We start from the raw sequence: 25,543 nt of genomic DNA on the forward strand, positions 1-25,543 counted from the left end.
GTGACCAGCCCCTGCAGGTTCCCGAAGGAGAGAGTGGAAATAGGAAGCGTTGATAGATTCAAATAAAAATTAGACAGATTTCTTTCAGCTTTTAACAATCTGGGGTACAGTATGTAAGTAATTTGAGACCTGATGTGTTAATGCAGCTCAGGTAGAACAAGTCGCTGCGGGTCGATGGTTCCCAATCTCTCCATCACTTGGGCTCTCTTCACCTCATACCTGGGCCTGTTGTAGACCCAAGAGGCTGAATTGTACCCTCCGCCCCATGGGTGGGATTGACATTCAGTCTGGGAGGGAGGGGTGGAGGGCATGTGTAAAATTGGACACCATGCCTGCGGTGCCATGCCCATTACCTACCCACTCACCTCCGCCCCAGGATTATTTTACCAGTGGCAGTGGAAGTTTCCAGCGGTCCCGTCGGCCCATGGGCCAATTGAGGCGGGGACTTTGCCCACAACAGGAGAGGCCACCTGGGCACCAGACTGCCCACCTGGCGAGCATTGGGCTAGGTGTGGGGGAATGCCTCCTTGATGGAAAATCATTTGAGGCCCCTCCCCATAGGTGCAAACCACCCCCTAAATTCCCACCCCCTCGTCCTTTTCTAATCATGCTCCCTCCAACCCCTTACCCCTGACTGGGCCCTGCCAGCCCAGTCCCAGCAAGATCCTAGACCCACCTTACATCCCATTTGCAACGCCTTCCTCTTGGCCTTGCTGCAGTCCCAGCAGTGGCCACCGCTCTTGGTGGCACTGCTGAGACATAAGAGTTACCGAACCCCCACCCCCCACTCCCCCCCCACCCCACCCCCTCCAATTACCCCCCCAATTAGCTGGCAGCTCTCTGAGGCGGCACTTCCACATGGTGAAGGACGGACGTCCCATCTTGAGCCAATTAATGGCCCAATGGCCTGTTGAAAGACCGCGGGGCGAGCTGGCCAAGCGAAGGGGAGCTCATTCCTTTCTTTTACACCCCCCCCACCCAGCGTAAAATTCTGCCCGTTGATAGTGATTGAGGTAGAAATTGATGGCGGCGATTAGTCAATAAACTCCATTATTATTGTATCATGTGACCATCAGAACCAGCTGGACCTTGACCTCCTCTTGTCTGGCACTTCCTATTGCACCAGCCCATCCGTTCCCCGTGCCTCACTTAGATGGAGCGGCTGGAGTAGCAGTTTAAAGTCCAAGTCCAAAGTTCTCTGGCCCAAAGACTTTAAATCTGTTAGGGAGGAGGCTCATCCAGAGCATCAATGCTGGCATGGACCAGTCGGGCTGAATGGCCTGTTTCTGTGTTGATACGTCAATCAGGCGCAGTTTGCTGTTGACAAGTCTGTGGAAATCGCTAATGTCTGCGTGCTCTTGTCTTTTCAGTAACGTTTCCACCTCGGCTGGAAAAGCCGCCTCCAACCTGCTGTACAGCTTGTGGTTGCATCGGGAGCTTCATACGGCCTATAAAAAGGTAGCTGACCAAACTCTTTGTACGGGGATGGGGGTGGGGGCTGTTTTCATGGTGTGGCAGTGTTGGGGGCGAGGTGGGTTTCCCCTTTGCGCCAACGCAAGCCTTGCATTGTCTCAATCCAGCACCTCGCCCGAGCGAGCGCCAAAGCAAGGGTCCCGAGGCCTTGTCACATCCAATCAGGTCGGGTCAACCTCCCCCCAACCCGATCCCGGATTTACACACCAGCTCTTTGTATTGGTGCATTCAGAACCCACTGCTGAAAATTTGTAAAAATCCTCACCTTGTGTTCAAATCCCTCCAAAGCCTCCACCCACCACCACCCACCGATCTCTGCAGTCTCCTCCAGCCCTACAACCCTCCAAGATCTCTGCACTCCTCCAATTCTGGACTCTTGCACTTCCCCTACTTCGAACGCTCCACCATTGGTGGCAGTGTCATCAGCTGCCCTAGATCCTGTGCTCTGGAATTCCCTCCATAAACCCTAAGGGGGGGGATGTGAGGAAAAACTTTTTTTACCCAGAGGGTGGTGACGGTCTGGAATGAGCTGCCTGGGAAGGTGGTGGAGGCGGGTTGCCTCACATCCTTTAAAAAGTACCTGAATGAGCACTTGGCACGTCATAACATTCAAGGCTATGGGCCAAGTGCTGGTAAATGGGATTAGAGTAGGTGGTCAGGTGTTTCTCACGTGTCAGTGCAGACTCGATGGGCCAAAGGGCCTTTTCTGTACTGTGAGATTCTGCGAAAAATCAGGAAAACTTGGAAATGACGGGTACCAGTAAAACTTGCCCAAACTGGCCTTGCACGAATTAAAATGGAACTCCAGTAGCACTGGTGCCAGTCGTACTAGTTTTTAACAATTTTGAACTGGTTCCTCCTTCCGTTGCCTGGCGAGGGGTGGACAGAGGTTCTGATATTTACAAGGGAATGAGGAAAGTTCAGCAGGACCAAGTGTCCTGGGTTTACCTGGTGAGGAGGTGCCCATGGAATTACATTTGGAGATCAGCAAAACCATGGTTGGCTCTTGTGAAATGTCAGGGGTCAATGGGTTAAAATGACCTTGAAATTAATTTTAATATCAAACTGATTCACTAATGTCCTTCAGGGAAGGGAACATGCCATCCTCATATAAAAGCAAAATACTGCGGATGCTGGACACCTGAAACAAAAACCAAAAATGGCTGGAAAAACTCAGCAGGTCTGACAGCATCTGTGGAGAGAAAGACAGAGTTAACGTTCTGGAGACAGGAAACCACATTGGGAGCAGTGATTGGCATTGCGGTCTCCTCTACGTTGGAGAGACCAAACGCAGACTGGGTGACCGCTTAGCGGAACACCTTTGGTCTGTCCACAAGCATGACCCAGACCTCCCTGTCGCTTGCCATTTTAACACTCCACCCTGCTCTCTTGCCCACATGTCCGTCCTTGGCCTGCTGAATTGTTCCAGTGAAGCTCAACACAAACTGGAGGAACAGCACCTCATCTTCCGACTAGGCACTTTACAGCCTTCCGGACTGAATATTGAGTTCAACAATTTTAGATCATGAACTCTCTCCTCCATCCTCACCCCCTTTTTGATCCCCGTTTTTCAAATATTCATTTTTTAATTTTTATATATACATTTTTTCCCACCTATTTCTATTATATTTTTAAAAATTTATTTCCATTCATTGTTTTGTCCCCACCTTTTAGACTATTTTGATCCTTGCTCCCACACTGTCCCCTCCCCCCACCCCCACTCAGGCTATCTGTCACTTGCTCATCCTGCTTTCTACTCTTAATGTCACCATTAGCACCTCCTTTAGCCAGTATCACCACCTCAACACCCCGTCGACCTTTTGTTTGTGACATCTTTCGCAATCTCTCCTTTGCCTCCACCTATCGCTAGCCTATCCAGCTTCATCTGTCCCACACCTCCTTAAACAGTATATATCTCACCACATTTCTACTTCTCTTTAGGTCTGAAGAAGAGTCACTCGAAACATTAACTCTGTCTTTCTCTCCACAGATGCTGTCAGACATGCCATCCTTACCTGCTCTGGGCCCACATGTGACCCCAGTCCCATCCTGTCTGTCTGACCCCTGAGGCCCTCTGATGCTGCCTCATAAGCCTCTCAGTCCAGTAAAGAAGGTCAACCTTCACACAGTGGAACTCGCTCATTTCCTTTCCACTTAGGTTAATGGTTTCAAGCATCCTGCTCAGTTTTAGGGTGCACTTTTAACCCACTGACTCAGCAGGAATGGGATGGGTGAGTTATAATAGCTGCACCAGATCTTACCCCCACACCCCCCCATCCTGCCAACCCCAATTGGTTCCTGTCCAACCGCCTGAAGAGAACATCTGCACCAACACCGCCCCACCCCCACCCCCAGTACCCCCTCCCCCCACCTCCGCACCACCCCCTCTGCATCCAAGTTGAAAACTGGTGCCAGTATTGAGGAAACACTGTACAGTCTTTCAGATGACATATGAACTTAAGGCTCCCTTTACCCTCATAAAAGATGCTATTTCAGAGCAGGATGGGAGAGTTCTCCCTGGTGTCCTGGCCAATGTTTAACCCTCAATCAACATCACAGTAACAGATGATCTGGTTATTAGCATATTGCTGTTGGTGCGAGCTTGCTGTGCGCAAATTGGTTGCTGTGTTTCCTGCATTATAACAGCGACTACACGTTAAGCAAGAAAGTACTTCATTGGCTGTAAAGTACATTGGGATGTCCTGAGGTTGAGAAAGGAGCTATAAAAATGCAGCATCTTCCTTATTTATTCTGTTACTGACTGAGAATTTGTTTTGTTTTATCTGAAGGCCGGATTCACAAAGTCAGATTTCATCAACAGTCGGACAACAAAGGCGTACCATGCTGCTCGAGAACGAAAGTCATTTTACTGAGATGGACAGTGCCCAGAGAGATGGGGACAGCAGACTGAATGAAGAAGCCTTTGATAAGGAATTGGGAGGGATAGTCGATGTAGAAAGTTAGATTTCGTGAAAATCGCACAGTCTCTCGACAGGTTTATCCGAGCAGTGGCTGAGTGACACGGGCCAGGTTATTCCCCCAAGTTCGGCTTTGCACACTGCAGCTCCTGAACTCTGATCACCACCCCAGTTACTGTTACTCTGGGTGGAAGAACCAACAGTCAAATAACTCGCCGTCTCAAGCAACGAGGGACAATGGATGAGCACTCCCAGCTTCAGGAGAGAAGGTTTATCGGGGACATTATTGTGCAGGGCATCATATACTCGAATAATCATAGCCCCAATGTTATCTTTCTTCACCATGTTTATAAGGAGACGTGACGCACGTTTTTCATGATGACAACTTTCTCTGAGGAACGATTTTTCATGTTCAAAAAAACTAAGAGTTTCTGAGAAGAGTCACACGGACTGGGAACGCTAGCTCTAAGGATGAACGTTATGCTGATCGGGCGTGAAATCGCGTGAGATGACGCTGGGCAGGCGTCCCCACACCATCCCACTATGTCGGTCAGCGAGCGCGCACCAAAGTCAGAAGTGCGCCCGCCAATAATTAAGAGCCACGAGGGCAATTAATCCCGATAATGGCGCAGTTGCAAGTCAGTTACGTAGCCCGTAGAACCTCACAGTTGGCGGACGGGCGCGTTGATCAGGTGGCCTTTGCATTTTCCATCAAACCTCATCCACGGGCGGGCTGAGGTTTCCGTGACGACATAAAATAGATTCCTGTGGAGAGCATTTTCAGCAGCTAAATTTTCAGGTGATTGATTGTGACGTGCGGACACTTCCCTTCGAATTTTGAAACCCTCATTTTTTTGCTTTTCGGGTCTCCAGCTCCCCGGGGGGCAGCTCTCTACCTTCGGGGGAGCTCTCTCTCTCTCTCTCTCTCTCTCTCTCTCTCTCTCCCTCCCTCTCCCGCGTTGATGTCAGTGCCCACCCTCACCCCTCACCCCAGCAGCAGGCGTTTGACGGCTGGCTGGTAACTAGCGTGAAATCGCGGTCGGGAGCTGACTGTGGTCAGCGGTCCATTTCCTGGCCAATCCCTGGCCTGCCGATCGTGTCCACCCACCGAGCTAAAAATTCAGGCTTCTGTTTCTCTCTCTCCACAGATGCTGCCTAACCTGCTGATTTTTCCAACACTTTTGTGTTTTTATTTCAGATCTCCAGCCTCTGCAGTATTTTGCTTTTATTTTAGAATTTCCGTGCCTTTTAAAATATGCAAGTTTACATCATTTGCATTTATCAGTAATATGTCTTTAAAGAGTAAGTTGTTTTTTTATAATTCACTCTCAGGATGTGGGCATCATTGGCAAGGCTTTCATTTATTACCTACATCAGGCAGAATGCAATCCAATCTCTGGGCCATAGAATCTAACAGAACAGGAGGCCGTTCCCTAATTGCCCTTGAGAAGGTGGTGGTGGTGAGCTGCCTTCTTGAGCCGCTGCAGTCCATGTGGTGTAGGTACACCCACCATGCTGTTAGGGAGGGAGTTCCAGGATTTTGACCCAGCGACATTGAAGGAACGGTCGATATATTTCCAAGTCAGGATGGTGAGGGGCTTGGAGGGGAACTTCCAGGCGGTGCTGTTCCCGTCTATCTGCTGCCCTTGTCCTTCTAGATGGTAGCGATTGTGAGTTTGCAAGGTGCTGTCAATGCGAGAAAATATCAAAATACAGAAATCTGGGATGTGAGGAAAGGGCAGAGGGAGTGGGATTAATTGGGCAGCTCACCCAGAAAGACAATTCGAACACAGTGGGCTGAATGTCCTGTTAGATTCTGCCTGATGTGGGTAGCAGTGGGAGGTGAGCGGTGAAAATTTAACGTAATTGATAAATTTAATTTATCCACAACAAGGTAAGTTTAAAAACGTTCACACTTCCCTTTCCGGTCACTGTCTCCTGCGGCCCTTTGACCAGTGGCAGGATCAGTTGATGTCCGGTGGACGCTGACCTCTGCATCTACCTGCCACGGATGTCGGACACTGATGAACTTTGCAAAGGGGACACCTGGCGAGCATCCAGCCCCCAACCTGAATACTCGAAATGGGCCAGTTTCAGGCTTGTGTCACAGAGGAGCCTTGACCAATATGGCGGACGGCACAGGACAAGGATGCGGAGAGCAGCCTGCCATTTCGGACCCTCGGATGGCCATTTTATGTCCGTAGAACGGGCACAGCACAATCTCGTTTCTAGGCTGTGTTTGTTATTGGTCTAACTGGTGATCCCCAGAAGGCGAAAACAGTTCCGACCATTACTCTTATTTCCCAGTCTTTACTGGTGTTCCGTTTTAAGGTATACAAGACCAGTTCGGACTAGTACCCTGATTTCCCAGTTTTTCCTGGGTTTTTTTTCCTTCTGGGATGTTAGTATTTCCAGTCGGGAGGTGTTGTTGCTGGAACTCCTTGTCCTCTGCCCCTGTACGTTAAAACCACTGACTGATATTCCTCATCACAAAGTTCATGGTCATATTTTTCTATTTTGTTAGTTTGCTCTTAGGCTTTTTTCCCCCAGTGGAGTTTTTGGGGGCTTGGAGGGGGTGTTGGGGGGGCGGGGGGGACTTGGAGGAGGGGTGGGTTGGGGGGGGGGTGGTGTGCCGGTGGGGGGGTGCGGTTTAAGAGGGGTTTTTCTTCTGCTGGGGAAGGGAAGAGAATAATATGTATTTTCAGAGGTTACAAAGCTAGAGTTTGGCTGTATTTAACTTATGTTTGTTTGGTGTTATGATAAAGCATAAAAAGTCATTGAGTTTATATCCTGTACAGTAAGACTGTCACACTTACACCTGCTGCACTCTTGAGCTGAATAAAACTTGCCTCCTACATTGTTTCGTAACGTTGTGGGTGTCTTCGTTTTCAAACATGTGCAGCTCGGCTTCCTCTGGAACTGCCTGAGTAAAGAATACTGCAGGCCACAACACGCTCTGGATGTCAGTTATTGTGACTCAAGGCTGGATTGATGTTGTGTGTCTTTTACAGAGGTGGTCGGGAGGTGGGGTTGGGGGGGGGGACGCGGTGCAGCCTGGAGTTCTGTACTCCAACAACGTAGCTGACAGGAGACCCGATCGATCCTGGCCTTTAGAATTATGAAGGCCTTCAACAGGGGAGATTTTACAGAGGTCTCCAAAATCGTGATGGACCTTGATGGCGTAAATAAGGGAGATTGGTATTCCAGATACAACCGGTCCATGATCTCAACTCTCTGCACGACTGGGTTAAGATTGAGACGTTTCTATAAACCTCCCAAAACTTGTGAAACAGGTTTCAAAAATCGAGCAGCAGCAGATTGGCAGAAATGCTCCCATTGGACAAGTGTCAAAATGCTCAATCTTTATTGATGAGTGTTCAATCCATTATAAAGAGCGTGACTCAACCTGACAACAAAATAAGATTCCTTCAGCTCCTTTCAGTCGGTGGTCAGAGGGTGCATAGCAAGATCCCGGCAGCGTCACCAATTTGCCCCAAAGTGGCTGCTCTAATTTGCTTCCAGGTCACCCACTGCTAGGTGGGTATCCAACGCTGGTCTCACCCTTGCCTCCAGCAAGATGGCGAGGTGGAGGAACGTGAGGGAGCAGCTCCTCGATGTGAGGTTTTCAAAAACTCGCCACCCCCCCCCCCCCCCCCCCCCCCCACCAATCCCTCTCCCTTGATCCCAGCCTCCGGCCTCCAAAGTCACCTCCTGATAAGATTCTGCCCAGAACGTTGGTTAGCAACAATTGAAGGAAAGCCCAGCCTAACCGAGGCAAGAGGAAATGATGCTTGTTGCTGGAACATCAGGAATGTTGGGGATAAGAGTGGGAATTATTTGCACCAAAGTCCCAGACACCTCTGGGCCTCAGGAACCAATTACACCCATTGATGTGAAGGGTCCTCAGTCATTGGGAGATTAGGCTGAGGCTGTCCTTAGAATAGAGACAGTTAAGAGGAGATTTGACAGATGTGCAAAATGGTGAAGGATTTTCACAGAAAATAAGACAAAACTGTTCCCTCTGGCAGGAGAGTTGATAAACAGAGGACGCAGAATCAAGGTAAATTGGCAAAAAGGCCAGAGGACAGACAGGGAAACATTTTTTCCACTCGAGCAGATGTTACGATTTGGGATGTACTGACTAAAAGTCGGCTGGAAGCTGATTCAATAGTAACATTCAAAAGGGAATTGGAGAAATAGTTGAAGCATTTATGGGGCTAAGGGGAGTGGGACTAATTGGATCGCTCTTTTAAAGAGTCGGCACAAGCACACTGGGCCGAATGGCCTCGTTCTGTGCTGTAAAGGTTCTATGAAGATGCTGCAACTAACCCGAAAATAGGGAGTTAACCAAAGCATGCCCTGACAGGTTGGGATGTAATCATTAATCAAATAAATTCGAGCAAATTAAATTTTAAACATCGCGTGCACTGACTGATGAGTTTTATTACACTAGAACAAAGGCTAAACGCTTTGGTGAGCTCTGTCAAGTCATAAGCTTCCTTTCTGTTAAGTCAGTTTTAAAGGTTTTGAGCCCACAGCTTCAGGCCTCGAAGTCGATGTCCGTAAGTACGACACGTGGTGCCGCACAGGCTTTGATGGCCTAGAGTTTAGTTAACCCCACACTTGATTTGACAGTTACCAAGCGGATGCCTATGCCTCCAATATAGCGGATAGAGTACATCCGCACAATTCACACTGGAATTGCTTTGCCCACCACATTGACGAAAGCAGAAACGGGGTTTCTGGGTGCCGTGTTGGAACAGGCCCTTAGTGTGAGTGAATAAAGGCCTAACGCCCATTAAGGGCCTCTTCCTGAAATTGGGCCGTCCCTGAATATTGCCTATGGCAGGGGCCACTGCAGTCCTGACCAGAAAGGCTTTTTCATATATATATATATATATATAATTCTAAACTGAATATGGAGCCAGGGGAAGTGGAGTTCATCTTCTTAGATCTATGCTACGCTGAAAATCATTACTGACTGTTGTAAATTTTATATCTCAGATCTACGCAGAGTTGACACTAGTTTCTGAGTGTACAGGAACTTAATTTAGAGTTTTTTTTAACAATGCTTTAAAATGTCTACCCTCTCATGTTTTTAGCAGCTTCCAGCTCCTCCTGTGGCGTTTGTTTACTTTTCTCATAGTCAACACCTAGGCTTAACCAATCAAGCACAGTGAGCATAGATCAGTCTCACATAATTAAACACAGAGCAATTAAACAACATACTAACTCCGCTCAGTTCCGCTTGACCCCCATGTAGCCCCCTTCCTGATAACCTTCTCCCCTCCCCATACCCCTCCTAGGACCCATGTCTCGGGCATGATGGCTCTCATACCCATATGAACCTTCCAGGAGGCTGGACAGGAGAAGGCCAGCAGTCGCCATGCCTCGTGTCTCATGATAAAGACACTCCCCTTACGAACCACACGACCTCTGGGGAGAGTTGAGTAAAGCCGATAAAAACTGAGGCCAGTTAGGGGAATAATCTGGAGAATTTCTCTCCGATTTGATCAGGTGATGGGTATGAGTTCAGGAACAAGAAAAAGAAATTTTATTCCTTTACTGCCTTTTCCCACCCCAGGATCTTCCCAAAGCACTTTACAAAAAATGAAGTACTTCTGAAATATAGTCACTGTTAAAATGTAGGAAACAGCAGCCAATTTTCACACAGAAAGATCCCACAAATAACAATGATAATGAGCAAATTTTTTTTAAAGTGATGTTCATGAGGGGCAACGGGGAGAACTCACCTGTTCCTGTTTGAATAGTGCCAATCGGATCCTTTACATCCAATTAAGGGGCAGAAAGGGCCTCTGGTTAATGTCTGGTTTGAAAGATGGCACCTCTGACAGTGCAGCATTCCCTTAATACTGCCCTGGAGTGTCAGTCTTGATTATTGTACTCAAGTCTCTGGAATGCAGAATCTTCTGATTCAATGAACCCTGCCTGACACCTTATACATATATGCATGCATCCTATAAATTTATTCCATATATCCATACGCCTTGTGTACATATAATTCATTCCACACCTGGAACCCATGGAAACTCCTGGGAGAGGAGAAAAATCCAGGGCAATTAGGAGAAAATGATTTGCAACGCTCCTCTCTCACTGCTTTGTCAACTGAGGCTGGTCCAGGAGCTCACATTGACGCTGATTAATGTTACAGGAATCCCTGTCTCTTGGTAGAGGTGTTCCCCAGCTTAGCCCAAGGTTCTGCTCTGGGCCTGGATGTAGGGGTGGTGGATGGGGTGGTTAAAGAGAGGTGGGTGTAAGCTACACGTAAGGAGGACATGGGGGTGTGGGGGAAAGAGGAGGATACTGGAAGTTGGCTTTGAGGCCTCAATTCCCCAGTTTGAAAACAGGCCTCTTGCTCCTTGTCTTCCTGGAGATCACCTCCGACAACGACAACAGCAACTGTGTTTATATAACATGTTTAACTTAGACACATCTCGGAGTGTTAAAAAGAAAAAAATTGACAGCAAGTCACATTAGGATTGCCAACTCTCCCGGAATCTACTGGCATCAGCATCAAACTCCCGGTGGCCAAAGACAGCATTCCAAGAATTTGGAGAGCATCTGCTTCGTTGTTTCCAGTATCCAGTTTGCCAGTATCACATGTCTGCAAGGAGGTCGTTATGCTCCACAACATCCACAGCAAAGAGAACAGCAGGAAAGAGGGTGAAGCACTGCAAAAGGAACGGCAGGAAGCACTGGGAAGGGAATAGTGGGAAGCAGAGTGAAGGGAATAGTGGGAAGCAGAGTGAAGGGAATAGTGGGAAGCAGAGTGAAGGGAATAGTGGGAAGCAGAGTGAAGGGAATAGTGGGAAGCAGAGTGAAGGGAATAGTGGGAAGCAGAGTGAAGGGAATAGTGGGAAAGCACAGTGAAGGGAATAGTGGGAAAGCACAGTGAAGGGGATAGTGGGAAAGCACAGTGAAGGGGATAGTGGGAAAGCACAGTGAAGGGGATAGTGGGAAGTACAGTGAAGGGGATAGTGGGAAGTACAGTGAAGGGGATAGTGGGAAGTACAGTGAAGGGGATAGTGGGAAAGCACAGTGAAGGGGATAGTGGGAAGTACAGTGAAGGGGATAGTGGGAAGTACAGTGAAGGGGATAGTGGGAAAGCACAGTGAAGGGGATAGTGGGAAGTACAGTGAAGGGGATAGTGGGAAGTACAGTGAAGGGAATAGTGGGAAAGCACAGTGAAGGGGATAGTGGAAAAGCACAGTGAAGGGGATAGTGGGAAGTACAGTGAAGGGGATAGTGGGAAAGCACAGTGAAGGGGATAGTGGGAAGTACAGTGAAGGGGATAGTGGGAAGTACAGTGAAGGGAATAGTGGGAAAGCACAGTGAAGGGGATAGTGGGAAGTACAGTGAAGGGGATAGTGGGAAAGCACAGTGAAGGGGATAGTGGGAAAGCACAGTGAAGGGGATAGTGGAAAAGCACAGTGAAGGGGATAGTGGAAAAGCACAGTGAAGGGGATAGTGGGAAAGCACAGTGAAGGGGATAGTGGGAAGTACAGTGAAGGGGATAGTGGGAAGTACAGTGAAGGGAATAGTGGGAAAGCACAGTGAAGGGGATAGTGGGAAGTACAGTGAAGGGAATAGTGGGAAGTACAGTGAAGGGAATAGTGGGAAAGCACAGTGAAGGGGATAGTGGAAAAGCACAGTGAAGGGGATAGTGGGAAGTACAGTGAAGGGGATAGTGGGAAGTACAGTGAAGGGAATAGTGGGAAGTACAGTGAAGGGGATAGTGGGAAGTACAGTGAAGGGAATAGTGCGAAGTACAGTGAAGGGGATAGTGGGAAGTACAGTGAAGGGAATAGTGGGAAAGCACAGTGAAGAGAATAGCGGAAAAGCACGGTGAAGGGAATAGTGGGAAGGACAGTGAAGGGAATAGCAGAAAAGCAGAGTGAAGGGAATAGTGGGAAGCAGAGTGAAGGGAATAGTGGGAAGCAGAGTGAAGGGAATAGTGGGAAGTACAGTGAAGGGAATAGTGGAAAAGCAGAGTGAAGGGAATAGCAGGAAAGTGTTGGGGGGATGAAGTACAGTGAAGGAAGTGATGGAAGTTCCCTTCTGTGTTTGTTTGTTCTGTGCCGTCTATAATGCATGTGGCTGTCTCTGCGGGTGCAGAGTCTGTGCCTTCAGCACTTTGCTTGTTGCTGGGAGCAAATAGTTTGCGCCTGGGAGGGATGTTGCTCAAGTCTCATTCACTGAGGCGATGGGGAGAGTGTTTTGAAAATAGAGCCACAATGAGTAGCCAGCAACAACTCTGCTGAAACCAACCCCAGCAGCCTTCACTGCACGGAGTTTGTCTTCCATTGTACAATGCACAGACTCATCCCTGTTGATGCTGATTGTCATTAAAAATGTTATAATTAGGATAGACATAGTGTTAAGGGCTTGGATGGAGTAGATTTCGTGAAATATGTACAGGAGAACTTTTTAGGTCAATATGTAGAGGGTCCAACAAGGGACGGTGCATTGCTGGACCTAATTCTGGGGAATGAAGCCCGACAGGTGGCTGAGGTGGTGGTGGTGGTGGTGGTGGTGGTGGTCGGGGGTGGGGGGGGGTGCATTTTAGTAATAGCGACCACAACATGGTACAGTTTAAGTTTCTCATGGACAAAGAAATCAACAAGTTGCAAAAAAATGTTTTGGATTGGGGGAGAGTGGAATTTAGTAAAATAAGGCAGGATCTGGCCAAGGTAGACTGGGGAAAGCTACTTGTGGGGAACTCTACAGAGGAACAGTGGGGGGTGTTCAAAAAGGAAATGGGGAGGGTACATGCTCAACATGTTCCCTCTAGGGTGATAGGAAGGAGTAACAAGCCCAGAGAACCATGGATGACCAGAGATATTCAGGTTACGATGAGAAGGAAAAGAGAGGCTTTTAGCAGGTACAAGGGAAGCAAATCAGCAAAGGCATTAGTGGAGTACAGAAAGTGCAGGATGGAGCTTAAGAAAGCAATTAGGAGAGCAAAGAGGGGATAGGAGAAAGCTCTGGCTGGTAAAAGCAGGGAAAATCCCAAGGTATTCTATAAGTATATCAATGGGAAGAGGATAACCAGGGAAAGAGTAAGGCCCATAAGGGACCAAGGGGGCAATCTATGGGTGGAGCCAGAGGACATCGCTAGAGTGTTGAATGAATACTTCACATCCGTCTTCACCCATGAGAATGAGGATGAAGGTATCGAACTCGGGGAGAGAGACTGCGAGGTTCTTAAGCAAATTAATATAGGGGGTGACAAGGTATTGGAGGTGCTGGCAGGCTTAAAAGTGGACAAATCTCCAAGTCTGGATGGTTTGTGTCCCAGACTGCTGAGGGAGGCAAGGGAGCAGATCGCAGGGGCTCTGACCCAAATTTTTAATTCCTCTCTGGCCACGCGAGAGGTGCCAGAGGACTGGAGAACGGCTAATGTGGTTCTGCTATTTCAGAAATGGTGTAGAGATAAGCCAGGGAACTACTGGCCAGTGAGTCTCATGTCAGTGGTAGGGAAACTGTTGGAGAAAGTTCTGAAGGAGACTATCTATCTCCATTTGGAGAGACAAGGTTTGATCAGGGATAGTCAGCATGGCTTTGTCAGAGGGAGGTCATGCCTAACAAATTTGATTGAATGTTTTGAGGAGGTGACCAGGTGTGTGGATGAGGGTAGTGCAGTGGATGTAGTTTATATGGATTTCAGCAAAGCCTTTGACAAGGTCCCACATGGGAGACTTATAAAGAAGGCAAATGCACATGGGATACAGGGTAATTTGATAAGGTGGATTCAAAATTGGCTTAGTTATAGGAGACAGAGGGTGATGACAGAAGGATGCTTTAGTGACTGGAAGCCAGTGTCCAGTGGTGTACCACAGGGATCTGTGCTCGGTCCCTTATTATGTGTCATTTATTTAAACAACATAGATGACTATGTGGGGGGTGGGATTAGTAAGTTTACGGATGACACAAAGATTGGCCGGGTGGTTAACAGTGAGGTTCAGCGTTTTGGGCTACAGGAAGATATAGACGGGATGGTCAAATGGGCAGATAAGTGGCAGATGGAATTTAACCCTGAAAAGTGTGAGGTGATACACTTTGGAAGGAGTAATTTGACAAGGAAGTATTCAATAAACGGCATGAAACTAGGAAGTTCTGAGGAACAAAGGGACCTCAGCGTGTGTGTCCATAGATCTCTGAAGGCAGAGGGGCATGTTAGTGGGGTGGTGAAAAAGGCAGATGGGACACTTGCCTTTATCAATCGAGGCATAGATTACAAAAGTAGGGAGATCATGTTGGGGTTGTGTAGAACATTGGTGAGGCCACAGCTGGAGTACTGTGTGCAGTTCTGGTCACTACATTATAGGAAGGATGTGATTGCACTGGAGGGGGTGCAGAGGAGATTCACCAGGATGTTGCCTGGGATGAAACATTTAAGTTATGAAGAGAGGTTGGATAGACTTGGGTTGTTTTAGTTGGAGCAGAGAAGACTGAGGGGTGACCTGATCGAGGTGTATAAGATTATGAGGGGCATGGACAGGGTAGATAGGGAGCAGTTGTTCCCCTTAGTTGAAGGGTCATAAGGGCATTAGTTCAAGGTGAGGGGCAGGAGGTTTAGGGGGGATGTGAGGAAAAACTTTTTTACCCAGAGGGTGGTGAGGGTCTGGAATGCGCTGCCTGGGAGGGTGGTGGAGGCGGGTTACCTCACATCCTTTAAAAAGTACCTGGATGGGCACTTGGCACATCATAACATTCAAGGCTATGGGCCAAGTGCTGGTAAATGGGATTAGGTAGGTAGGTCAGGTGTTTCTCACGTGTTGATGCAGATTCGATGGGCCGAAGGGCCTCTCCTGCTCTGTGATTATGTGATTCTATTCGGTTCACTAATGTCCTTTAGGGAAATAAATCTGCTGTCTTACCTGACCTGGCTTAGAGAGCAATGTGGTTGACTCTTAAATGCCCTAGCCAGAAACACATACATCCCATTAATGAATAGAGAAAATGACAGCCAATTTTTTTTTATTCTTTCACGGGATGTGGGCTTCACTGGCTGGGCCAGCATTTATTGCCCATCCCTAATTGCCCTTGAGAAGGTGGTGGTGAGCTGTCTTCTTGAACCGCTGCAGTCCATGTGGTGTAGGTACACCCACACAGTGCTGTCAGGGAGGGAGTTCTAGGATTTTGACCCAGTGATAGTGAAGAAATGGTGATATGTTTCCAAGTCAGGATGATGAGTGACTTGGAGGGGAACTTCTAGGTGATGGTGTTCCAATTTATCTGTCCTTCTAGATGATAGTCGTCGTGCGTTTGAAAAGTGCTGTCTAAGGAGCCTTGGTGAGTTGCTGCAGTACATCTTGTAGATGGTACACACACTGCTGCTACTGTGTGTCGGTGGTGGAGGGAGTGAATGTTTGTGGATGTGGTGCCAATCAAACAGACTGCTTTGTCCTAGACAGTGTCCAGCTTCTTGAGTGTTGTGGGAGCTGCACTCATCCAGGCAAGTGGGGAGTATTCCATCACACTCCTGGCTTGTACCTTGTAGATGGTGGACAGGCTTTGGGGAGTCAGGAGGTGAGTTACTCATCACATGATTCTTAGCCCCTGACCTGCTCTTGTAGCCACAGTATTTATATGGCTAGTCCAGTTAAGTTTCTGGTCATTGGTAACCCCCAGGATGTTGATAGTGGGGGATTCAGTGATGGTAATGCCATTGAACATCAAGGGGCAATGGTTAGATTCTCTCTTGTTGGAGATGGTCATTGCCTGACACTTGTGTGGTTAGAATGTTACTTGCCACTTGTCAGCCCAAGCCTGGATATTGTCCAGGTCTTGCTGCATTTGGACATGGACTGCTTCAGTATCTGAGGAGTCACAAATGGTGCTGAACATTGTGCAATCATCAGCGAACATCCCCACTTCTGACCTTATGATGGAAGGAAGGTCATTGATGAAGCAACTGAAGATGATTGGGCTGGGACACTACCCTGAGGAACTCCTGCAGTGATGTCCTGGAGCTGAGATGATTGACCTCCAACAACCACAACCATCTTCCTTTGTGCTGGGTATGACTCCAACCAGCAGAGAGTTTTCCCCCTGATTCCATTAACTCTAGTTTTGCAAAGGCTCCTTGATGCCACACTCAGTCAAATGCTGCCTTGATGTCAAGGGCAGTCACTCTCACCTCACCTCGGGAGTTCAGCTCTGTTGTCCATGTTTGAACCAAGGCTGTAATGAGGTCAGGAGCTGAGTGGCCCTGGCGTTTCCCAAGCTAGGCATCAGTGACCAGGTGATTGCTAAGTAAGTGCTGCTTGATAGCACTGTTGATGACCCCTTTTATTAGTTTACTGATGATCAAGAGTAGACTGATGGGGCGGTACTTGGTCGGGTTGAATTTGTCCTGCTTTTTCTGTACAGGACAAACCTGGGCAATTTTCCACATAGCCGGGTAGATGCCAGTGTTGTAGCTGTACTGGAATATCTTGGCTAGGGGTGCGGCAAGTTCTGGAGCACAAGTCTTCAGTACTTTTGCCAGAATATTCTCAGGGCCCATAGCCTCTGCAGTATCCAGTGCCTTCAGCCGTTTCTTGATATCATGTGGAGTGAATCGAATTGGCATCTGTGATGCTGGGGGCCTCCGGAGGAGGCCGAGATGGATCATCCACTCGGCACTTCTGGCTGAAGATTGTAGCAAATGCTTCAGCCTTATCTTTTGCACTGATGTGCTGGGCTCCCCCATCCTTGAGGATGGGGATATTTGTGGAGCCTCCTCCTCCAGTGAGTTGTTTAATTGTCCACCACCGTTCACGACTGGATGTGGCTGGACTGCAGAGCTTAGATCTGATCCATTGGTTGTGGGATCGCTTAGCTCTGTCCATCACAGAGATATTTCTGAAAACTGAGTTATATTGGGCTCAAAACATTAATTCTGTTTCTGTCTCCACAGATTCTGGCCGACCTACTGAGATTTCCCATCATTTTCTGTTTTTTACTTAAGCAGATGTTTCGTCAGGTGACCAAGAGCTTGGTCAAAGAGAAAGGTTTGAAGGAGTGTCTTAAAGGACGACAGTGAGATACAGAGGTGAAGGCATTTAGGGAGCAAATTCAAAACCTAGGGCCCAGGCAGCTGAAGGCGCGGCTAACAATGGCAGAGCAATTAAAATCAGGGATGTTCAAGAAGCCAGAATTAGAGGTGCTCAAGGATCTTGGAAGGTTATGGGGCTGGAGAATGCAGAGGTGGGAAAGGACGATGCCATGGAGGGAGTTGAAATTAAGGATGAGAATTTTAAAACCAAGGTGTTGCCTAACCGGTGGCCATTGTATATCAGCGAGAACAGGACCGATGGGTGAATGGGGCACATTCCTTTAAGGATGGGTTCCTTTAAGGGCACAGCAGCAGAGTTTTGGATGATCTTCAAGCTTATGGAGTGTAGAAAGTGGAAGGCCAGTCAGAAGTGCATCAGAAACGCCAAGTCAAGCGGTGGCAAGGTGTGAATTAGGGTTTCAGGGCTGGGAATACTGTGTGCAGTTTGGCCTCCACACTAATGAAAGGATAGACTTGCATTGGAGGCGGAACTGTGAAGATTCACTAGATTACCCGTGCCACTATCAGCACCTTTTTTTAGCACCTACCACTACCATTAACACTCTGTTGTCCTTTAGTTCATGACATCTTTGTCTTAAAGAAAATAGCTCTGAAGAAGGGTCATACGGGACTCATAATGTCAACTCTGCTTTTCTGTCCACAAATGCTGTCAGGCCTGCTGTATTTTTCCAGAATTTTCTGTTTTTCTTCCACTAGATTAGTCCCTGGGATGAGAGGATCGTCCTATGATGAGGAGCTGAATAAATTGGGTTTATATTCTCTGGAGTTTAGAAGAATGAGAGTCGATCACATTGAAGCCTACAAGATTCAGAGGGGTTTTGATGGGGTTGGACATTGAGAGATTGCTTCCGCTGGTCGGGGAATCTGACACATGGGGGCACAGTCTCAGGATAAGGGGCCGATCATTTAGGGCTGAGATGAGGAGAAATTTCTTCACTCAAAAGGTTGCGAATCTCTCAAATTCTCTACCCCAGAGGGTTTTGGATGCTCCATTGTTGAATATATTTAAGGCTGGAATAGACAGATTTTTTGGTCTCTCAGGGAATGATGGGATATGGCGAACAGGCGGGAAAATGGGGTTGAACCCAAGATCAGCCATGATCAAATTGAATGGGGGAGTAGTGTCGGTGGGCCATGTGGTCTATTTTTTTTGTTACCCAGTGAAACAAACTAGCAATGAAGGATTTATGTGGAGAGACTGGAGATTGTTTTCTTTAGAAAGTTAAGGAGGAATTTAACAGAGTTGCTCAAAATTTTAAATTAATTTGTTTGCGTCAATAGAGAGAAACTGTTTCCAGGGGCTGGAAGGCCGATAACCAGGGGGTGTAGATTTCAGGTAATTGGCAAGAACCAGAGAGGAGAAGGTGAGAATTTTTTGACACTGCCAGTTGTTGTGATTGGCAATACGCTGCATGTAAGGGCGGTGGAAGCAGATTCAATAATAATTCTCAAAAGGGAATTAATAGAAAACTTGAAGGGAGCAATTTGCAGGACTATAGAGAAAGAGCAGGTGAGTGGAACTAATGAGGGAGTTCTTCAAAGAGCCAGCATAGACATGATGGGTCGCATGGCCTCCTGTGCTATATAATTCGATATAAAAAGTGCAGCGCTTCCCTTTTAAATCTGCACCTTGTGCTCTGAGTGGATCTGTCCTTTGGGCATCAACATGTCCTATGGAGGATGTGGAATGAGTGTCTGGTAGGTGTTTGATGAAAGTTGTACCTGCTCTAGCCACAAGTCTTTGTAAAGAGGGAGAAGGGAATAGAGGGTTACGATGATAGATTTAGATGAGGAAAGTTGGGGGGAGGTTCAAATGGAGCATAAACATCAGCATGGACCGGTGGGCTGAATGGCCTGTTTCTGTGCTAGATATTCTATGTAACCCTAGGTCACGCCTGGTGCACCTGAATGAACTTTAGGTGACTAAAGCGGAGAATGTCAATGAATGTTATTTATATGGACATGCAGAAGGCATTTGATAAAAGTCCTCGTAAGAGACTGTTTACTAACGTTGAAGCTCATGAAATTGAAGGGAAATCATTGGCCTGGTTAGGAAATTGGCTAAGGAACAGGAGGCAGAGAGTAAGCCTAATGGGCGGGCATTCTAATTGGCAGAACGTGGCGTCCCACAGAGACTTGTTCTGTTAACGGCTTAAATGGTGGGATAGAAAGCCACATATTCAGGTTTGCCAATCACACAGAGGTAGGCAGTGTTGTAAGCACTGTAAATGGAAGCGTACAATAACTAAGAGGTATTGATAGATGAAATTAATAGGCAAAATTGGGCAAGTGGATTTCAGTGTGGGTACTTGTGAGGGCATCCACTTTGGAACTAAAATAGATAGAACAGGGAACTTTCTAAAGCTAGAAACAGTGGAGGTGCAAAGAGACTTGGGTGGGGTGGTGAACAGATGCAGAAAATAATGAAAAAGCCAAATGGAATGCTGGTCTTTATGTCTAGAGGATTAGAATCCAAAGGTAGAGATTATGCTACAGCTATACAAAGCCCTGGTTAGACCACACCTGGAGTTACTGTGAGCAGTTCTGGGCACCACACCTTAGGAAGAATATATTTGCCTTGGAAGGAGTGCTGTGTAGATTCAGCAGAATGATACCTGGATTCTGGGGGTTAAATTGGGAGAGATTACACAAACTATGGTTATATTCCGTGGAATTTAGAAGGTTAAGGGGTGATTTGATCAAATTTTTCAAGGTATTAAGGGAAAACGATAGGGTGGATTGGGAGAAACTATTTCCACTGGTTCAGGAATCTAGCACTGGGGAACATGGTCAAAATAATGGAGCCAGACCTTTCAGGGGTGAAATTAGGAAACACTTCCACACACAAAGGGTGGTAGAAGTTTGGAAAACTCTTCTGCCATCAGCAGCTGATGCTGGATCCATTGTTAATGTCAAATCTGAGATTGACAGATTGTCGTTAATCAAGGGTCAAACGGAACAATCCTGAGCACACTAACAGCCACGCTAACAAGCAATTTAGGATAATCAATCAAGCTTGTAAACATGGTTCATTTATACTTGCTAGAAGCAAAGTACATTCATTCGCAGAGACCCATTCCCAGCAAACAAGAGGAATATATTCAAGCTTTGCACCTTTTTTGAATTACCCAGGAGTCTGGAGAACCTATAGTTCGTCGTTGCTTCTGCCATGGCAACAGCTCAGCCAATCAGAGTCAACTTGCCAACCAATCAGCACCATTTTCTCCTGTAGTATAAATTGTTGTGATCGTTTGAAATTTGGCATTCTTGTATTTATCCTGATGAGTGCAATATGAGAAGCTTCAGCAGCATGTGTCTTTTCAGCAAGATTTAACCAAACATCTTTAGGGATATGGGGCAAGGGCAGGTATATGGAGTTAGGTCGCTGATCAACCGTGATCTCACTGAATGGTGGAACAGACTTGAGGGGCTGAATGGCCTCCTCCTGCCTCTATGTTCCTAAGCACTCCTACCTCCTCTTGCAGGCTATCTCAATCAGCATGTGGCAGCTTGGCTCCCTCAAACAGATGAAACAAGTTCATAATAATCAGTGAATAATATCTGTAATATCTGCTCTACTTCTTTACCAAATGAGAATGGTCTTTTGAAGGTACAACAGAAAAAATTATAACTTAATCCAAATGATTTATGCCAAGAAGGGAAAGCTTTTTCAGACTTATAAAATTACTAAATATCCTTGAGGTGAATTTCCCAATACTGGGTCAATCCTTGGCTGAAATGTTGGCTCAAACTCTCCCTGAATAACTAACAATTGCACCATTCTGCTCCCCCTCCGCTATTGCACAGTCTTTCACCCTGCTCACACCTTTTGGCAACAAACCCCTTCAAACAAACAAAATAGCCCAATTATCCACAGTAAAACTCACCTGCAAATCCTTTAATGCTGTCATACTCCCTCATAGTTAGCACCTGTATGCATATCTTGGTGTCAATGTGAATTAATCATGTCAGAATTTCTTGTCAGAAACTCTTAATCTGTTGTCCCTTGGTTCTGCACAGTTCTTGCCTCAAGCAATGATGGAGGTGAAGTGAAGCAGAAATCTTAGATGAGTCTGAATAACCAAACTGGTTCTCTATCTGAAGCCTGTAATTCAAGTGTGAACTGTTCCTCGGTCCTCCATTGTAAAACCTGGGGATTAGTGAATACATACACTCCATCAACAGATGACCTGAAGCAATAGCTTTCAACCCGTATAAATGTCAGGCAATGTGCAGGGCCCAAGAACGTTATGGGGGCTAGGAGCAGAAAATGCTGGAAACACCCAGCAGGTCAGGCAGCAGCTCCTGGAGAGAGAAAAAAAAGTTAATGTTTCAGGTCATGGGGTGACACAGCACAGAAGTTTGAACTTCCAAAGGGTAATTCCCCTGCTTCCCGGGACCCTCCAAAAATGTCTTCAACTCTGAGTTAGAGCCCGAGACTTTGTAAAGTATTGACGCACTTACCTAGATAGTTACCTGGGAAGTGTTAGACAGAAAAAATCCTAGCCTAACACCCGGGTGACTATACAACTGACCCCCAAACCACTCACACTGATCCCCCCACCACTGACCTCCCTGTAAAACCTCGACTACCTACCCCCGACCTAACCTGACTACACCTCCCAACCCGACGCAAATAACAACCCCCCACCCCCTCCCTCCCCCCCAGCCTGACCTGACTTCCCCCACCATCCGACTACCCACACAATCTGATCCAACCCATTCGCTAATTTCACACTGGACATTTAAATGTACCTTATGGCAGCTAGTGTCATAAAAAAGGGGCATGGTTTGTCTTCACCCCACACCACCACCCAACCACTGACATTCCAGCAGCGCAACAAAGTTCTTTGAGGGCTGCACACTCGGCATTCCTGAAGAAGCCAGGCCTGAAAGGGTGGCCTAGGAATGTGGAGCAGCCTTGAGGCACAGGTAAGTAGGAGTGGAGCAGTAACCCGACAATGATTGTCATTTAGTGGAAGATCTGGGTCAGTGACTTGGACAAAGGTACAGAGTGTAATGCATCCATGTTTGCTGATGATACAAAGCTAGATGGAAATGTAAGCTGTGAGGAGGACACAAAGAGGCTGGGAAGAGAGATATGAGTTAAATAAAAGTTAAATATGAGATAAATAAGAGTTAATAAAAGAGTTAAATGTGTAGACAACAGGGTACCAGATGGAGTGTAATTTGTGGACATGAGGTTATTCACTTTAGTAGGAAGAATGCAAAAGGGGAATATTTTTTAAATGGTCAGAAAATTTTAAATGTTGATATTCAGAGGAATTTGTGTGAACTTATTCAAGAAACACAAAAAGTTGGCATGCAGGCATGTTATGGCACAGCGGATGGTAATTACTAAGCTGCTCAAATCCCAGAAGGAAATTTGAAACAGCTGCCACAACTGTTTGCAATTTGTATTTTATTTCGAGATGTGGGCCTTGAATTCAGCAGTAATGAGCCCACCAAGACTTAGAACATTTATTAATAGAAGAAAAGATTTTAAGCACATACATTGGCCTACAAATTACTACTATAAGAACCCCTAAATCTCCTAATTAATCTAGCTCCTAGTTACATTTCCATTAAGGCAACAGTAAAACAACATGGATTTTAACAGGCCCAGGCAAAGCAGACAAGACCCTGGACAGGGATATTCACAATGAGTTTTCTTAGCTTCAGTTCCTGTAGACATCAGCTTGAGCATTGGAACTGGAAGCTTTTCACAGTTGTTAGATCTTCTACTTACATAAAATTTCAGCTACTTTGTACAGGTTTCTCTCTTTTTAATGTAAATTCCATTGTCCCAAAATGTATTTGCAACGCTACTTTTTCCATAATATAAGTCTTTCATCTTACTCATATTATCAGTAATCTTTGGGAAAGAATAAACACACTGTTTGGCTTAGCCTCTGTTGGCTAGATGTAACACGTTACCATCTCTTTGAAATTCTCAACTCTGGTTTATCTAAAAATGCAAATGTCCCTCACACCTCACATTCTAAAACTTCAGTCATGTTTACATATTTAACATTTGAAACCTAGCTTCTCTTTTGATAACTCAAATGCTCCAGACTAGCTGTCTGCAATCCAATTAAACCACCCCCCCCCACCCCCCACACACATAACCTCACACAGAGAAACTAATCCAAATCTCACTATTAACTTACCTTTACAATAAATCACAATAATATTATGAAAATTACTATATTTTCATGACAATGTACAGCAAGTGATTAGGAAAGATATGCATATCTCCAGATCCAGGCCCCTGGATACTAGTCCAGTAACATAATGATTAACTCCATCCTTCATTCACCAGTGACAGCCCCGGGTCAATGTCCAATTGTTGCCAACCAGTGGAACAAATTTTCACTATTTACTCTTGCAAAAGCTTTCATAGGTTTGAAAACTCTCAAAGATATCAACCTTTTATAGGAAATACAGCACAGAAACAGGCCACTCGGCCCTCCCAATTCATGCTGGCCTTTAATGCTCCTACCGAGCCCCTTCCAGCCCTCTCACATTCAACTCTATCAGCGCATCCCCCATTCCATTCTCCCATCATAACTTGACTTCTTCCCCCCTCGGGGTGGGGGTCAGAACCCCGGAGGCAAATCCTGCCCCTCCTCTTCTCTCTGTGTCTATTCCTCACAGCTCTGGTAACATCTTTGTGAATCTTTTTTTCCCACCTTCTCCTGTGCCTCCTTATCTATTTATATCCAGAACTTACACATTACTCCAAGTGTGGTCTAACCAAAGTTCAATACAAGTTTGGCAAAACTCCTCGGCTGTCCAATTCTATCCCTCTAGAAATAAATCCGAGAGTTTGGTTTGCTTTTTCTCATGGTTTTATTAACCTGTGATTTGTACACTCAGATCCCTTTGTTCCAAGTACTATATGTTTTCATCGGTTCACATGGGTGTCGCTGGCTAGGCCAGCATTTGTTGCCCATCCCTAATTGCCCAGAACTAAGTTGCTTACTAGGCATTGCAGAGGGCAGTTAATATCCAGGTAGGAACAGGAGGGAGGCTGGACTATTATTGCTGGACTAGTAATCCAGAGACCCAGGGTAATGCTCTGGGGACCTGGGTTTGAATTTTGCCACAGCAAATGGTGGAATTTAATTTCAATAAAAACCTGAAATAAAAAGTCTAATGATGACCATGAAACCATTGTCAATAAAAACCCATCTGGGTCCTTCAGAGAAGGAAATCTGCCATCCTTACCTGGTCTGGCCTATGTGTGACTCCAGACCCACAGCAAAGTGGTTGACTCTTAAATGCCCTCTGAACAAGGGCAATTAGGGATGGGCAATAAATGCTGGTCCAGCCAGCGATGCCCACATCCCATGAATGAATTTTTTTTTTAAAATTCCTTTCCTAAAGGGGACATTGGTGAACCAGATGGATTTTTTCTGACAATAATTTTATTTTCAATTCCAGATTTTTTATTGAATTTAAATTCCACCATCTGCCACGGTGGGATTTGAACCTGGGTCCCCAGAGCATTACCCTGGGTCTCTGGATTACCAGCCCAGTGACAATACCGCCACCCCTCCACGTGATCTTATTTATCTCATCAAGGCACAATAGCTCACATTTATCTCTGTTGAAATTTATTTGCCACAATCTCTCACATATCTCGCATCTCAATGACCTTCTCACCTCCAGCCTCCAATCTTCCCCGTGTAAGATCTTCCTTGCTTTTCTCTCTTCATTTGATATCTGGTACAAAAGGAATAACTGCACCCCCACACTCTGAGTCACCATTGTTTATGAGGAGTGGGATTAATGGAGTGGCAGCTGTTCAGCACTCCCTCAGTACTGACCCTCAAACAGTGCAGCTCTCCCTCAGTACTGACCCTCTGACAGTTCAGCACTCCCTCAGTACTGACCCTCTGACAGTTCAGCACTCCCTCAATACTGACCCTCTGACAGTGCCACACTCCCTCAGTACTGACCCTCAAACAGTGCAGCATTCCCTCAGTACTGACCCTCAAACAGTGCAGCACTCCCTCAGTACTGACCCTCAAACAGTGCAGCACTCCCTCAGTACTGACCCTCA

The 25,543-nt window shown here is 46.5% G+C and overlaps 1 protein-coding gene across 2 annotated transcripts in view; it reads left to right on the plus strand.

Annotated features, from left to right (window-relative positions):
- LOC121293360 (plakophilin-2-like) overlaps positions 1-5,946 on the plus strand; it is an 88,188-nt gene extending 82,242 nt beyond the window's left edge. For both annotated transcript variants that reach the window (XM_041216350.1, XM_041216351.1), the window contains exons 12-13: positions 1,371-1,458; positions 4,263-5,946. In XM_041216350.1, the coding sequence (XP_041072284.1) occupies positions 1,371-1,458; positions 4,263-4,346 (172 nt within the window). In that variant the 3' untranslated portion in view covers positions 4,347-5,946. The remainder of the gene's footprint in view (positions 1-1,370; positions 1,459-4,262) is intronic.
- The last annotated feature ends 19,597 nt before the right edge of the window (positions 5,947-25,543 follow it).

Source organism: Carcharodon carcharias, chromosome 21 (genome assembly GCF_017639515.1).
Source record: "Carcharodon carcharias isolate sCarCar2 chromosome 21, sCarCar2.pri, whole genome shotgun sequence".
Classification (NCBI taxonomy): domain Eukaryota; kingdom Metazoa; phylum Chordata; class Chondrichthyes; order Lamniformes; family Lamnidae; genus Carcharodon; species Carcharodon carcharias.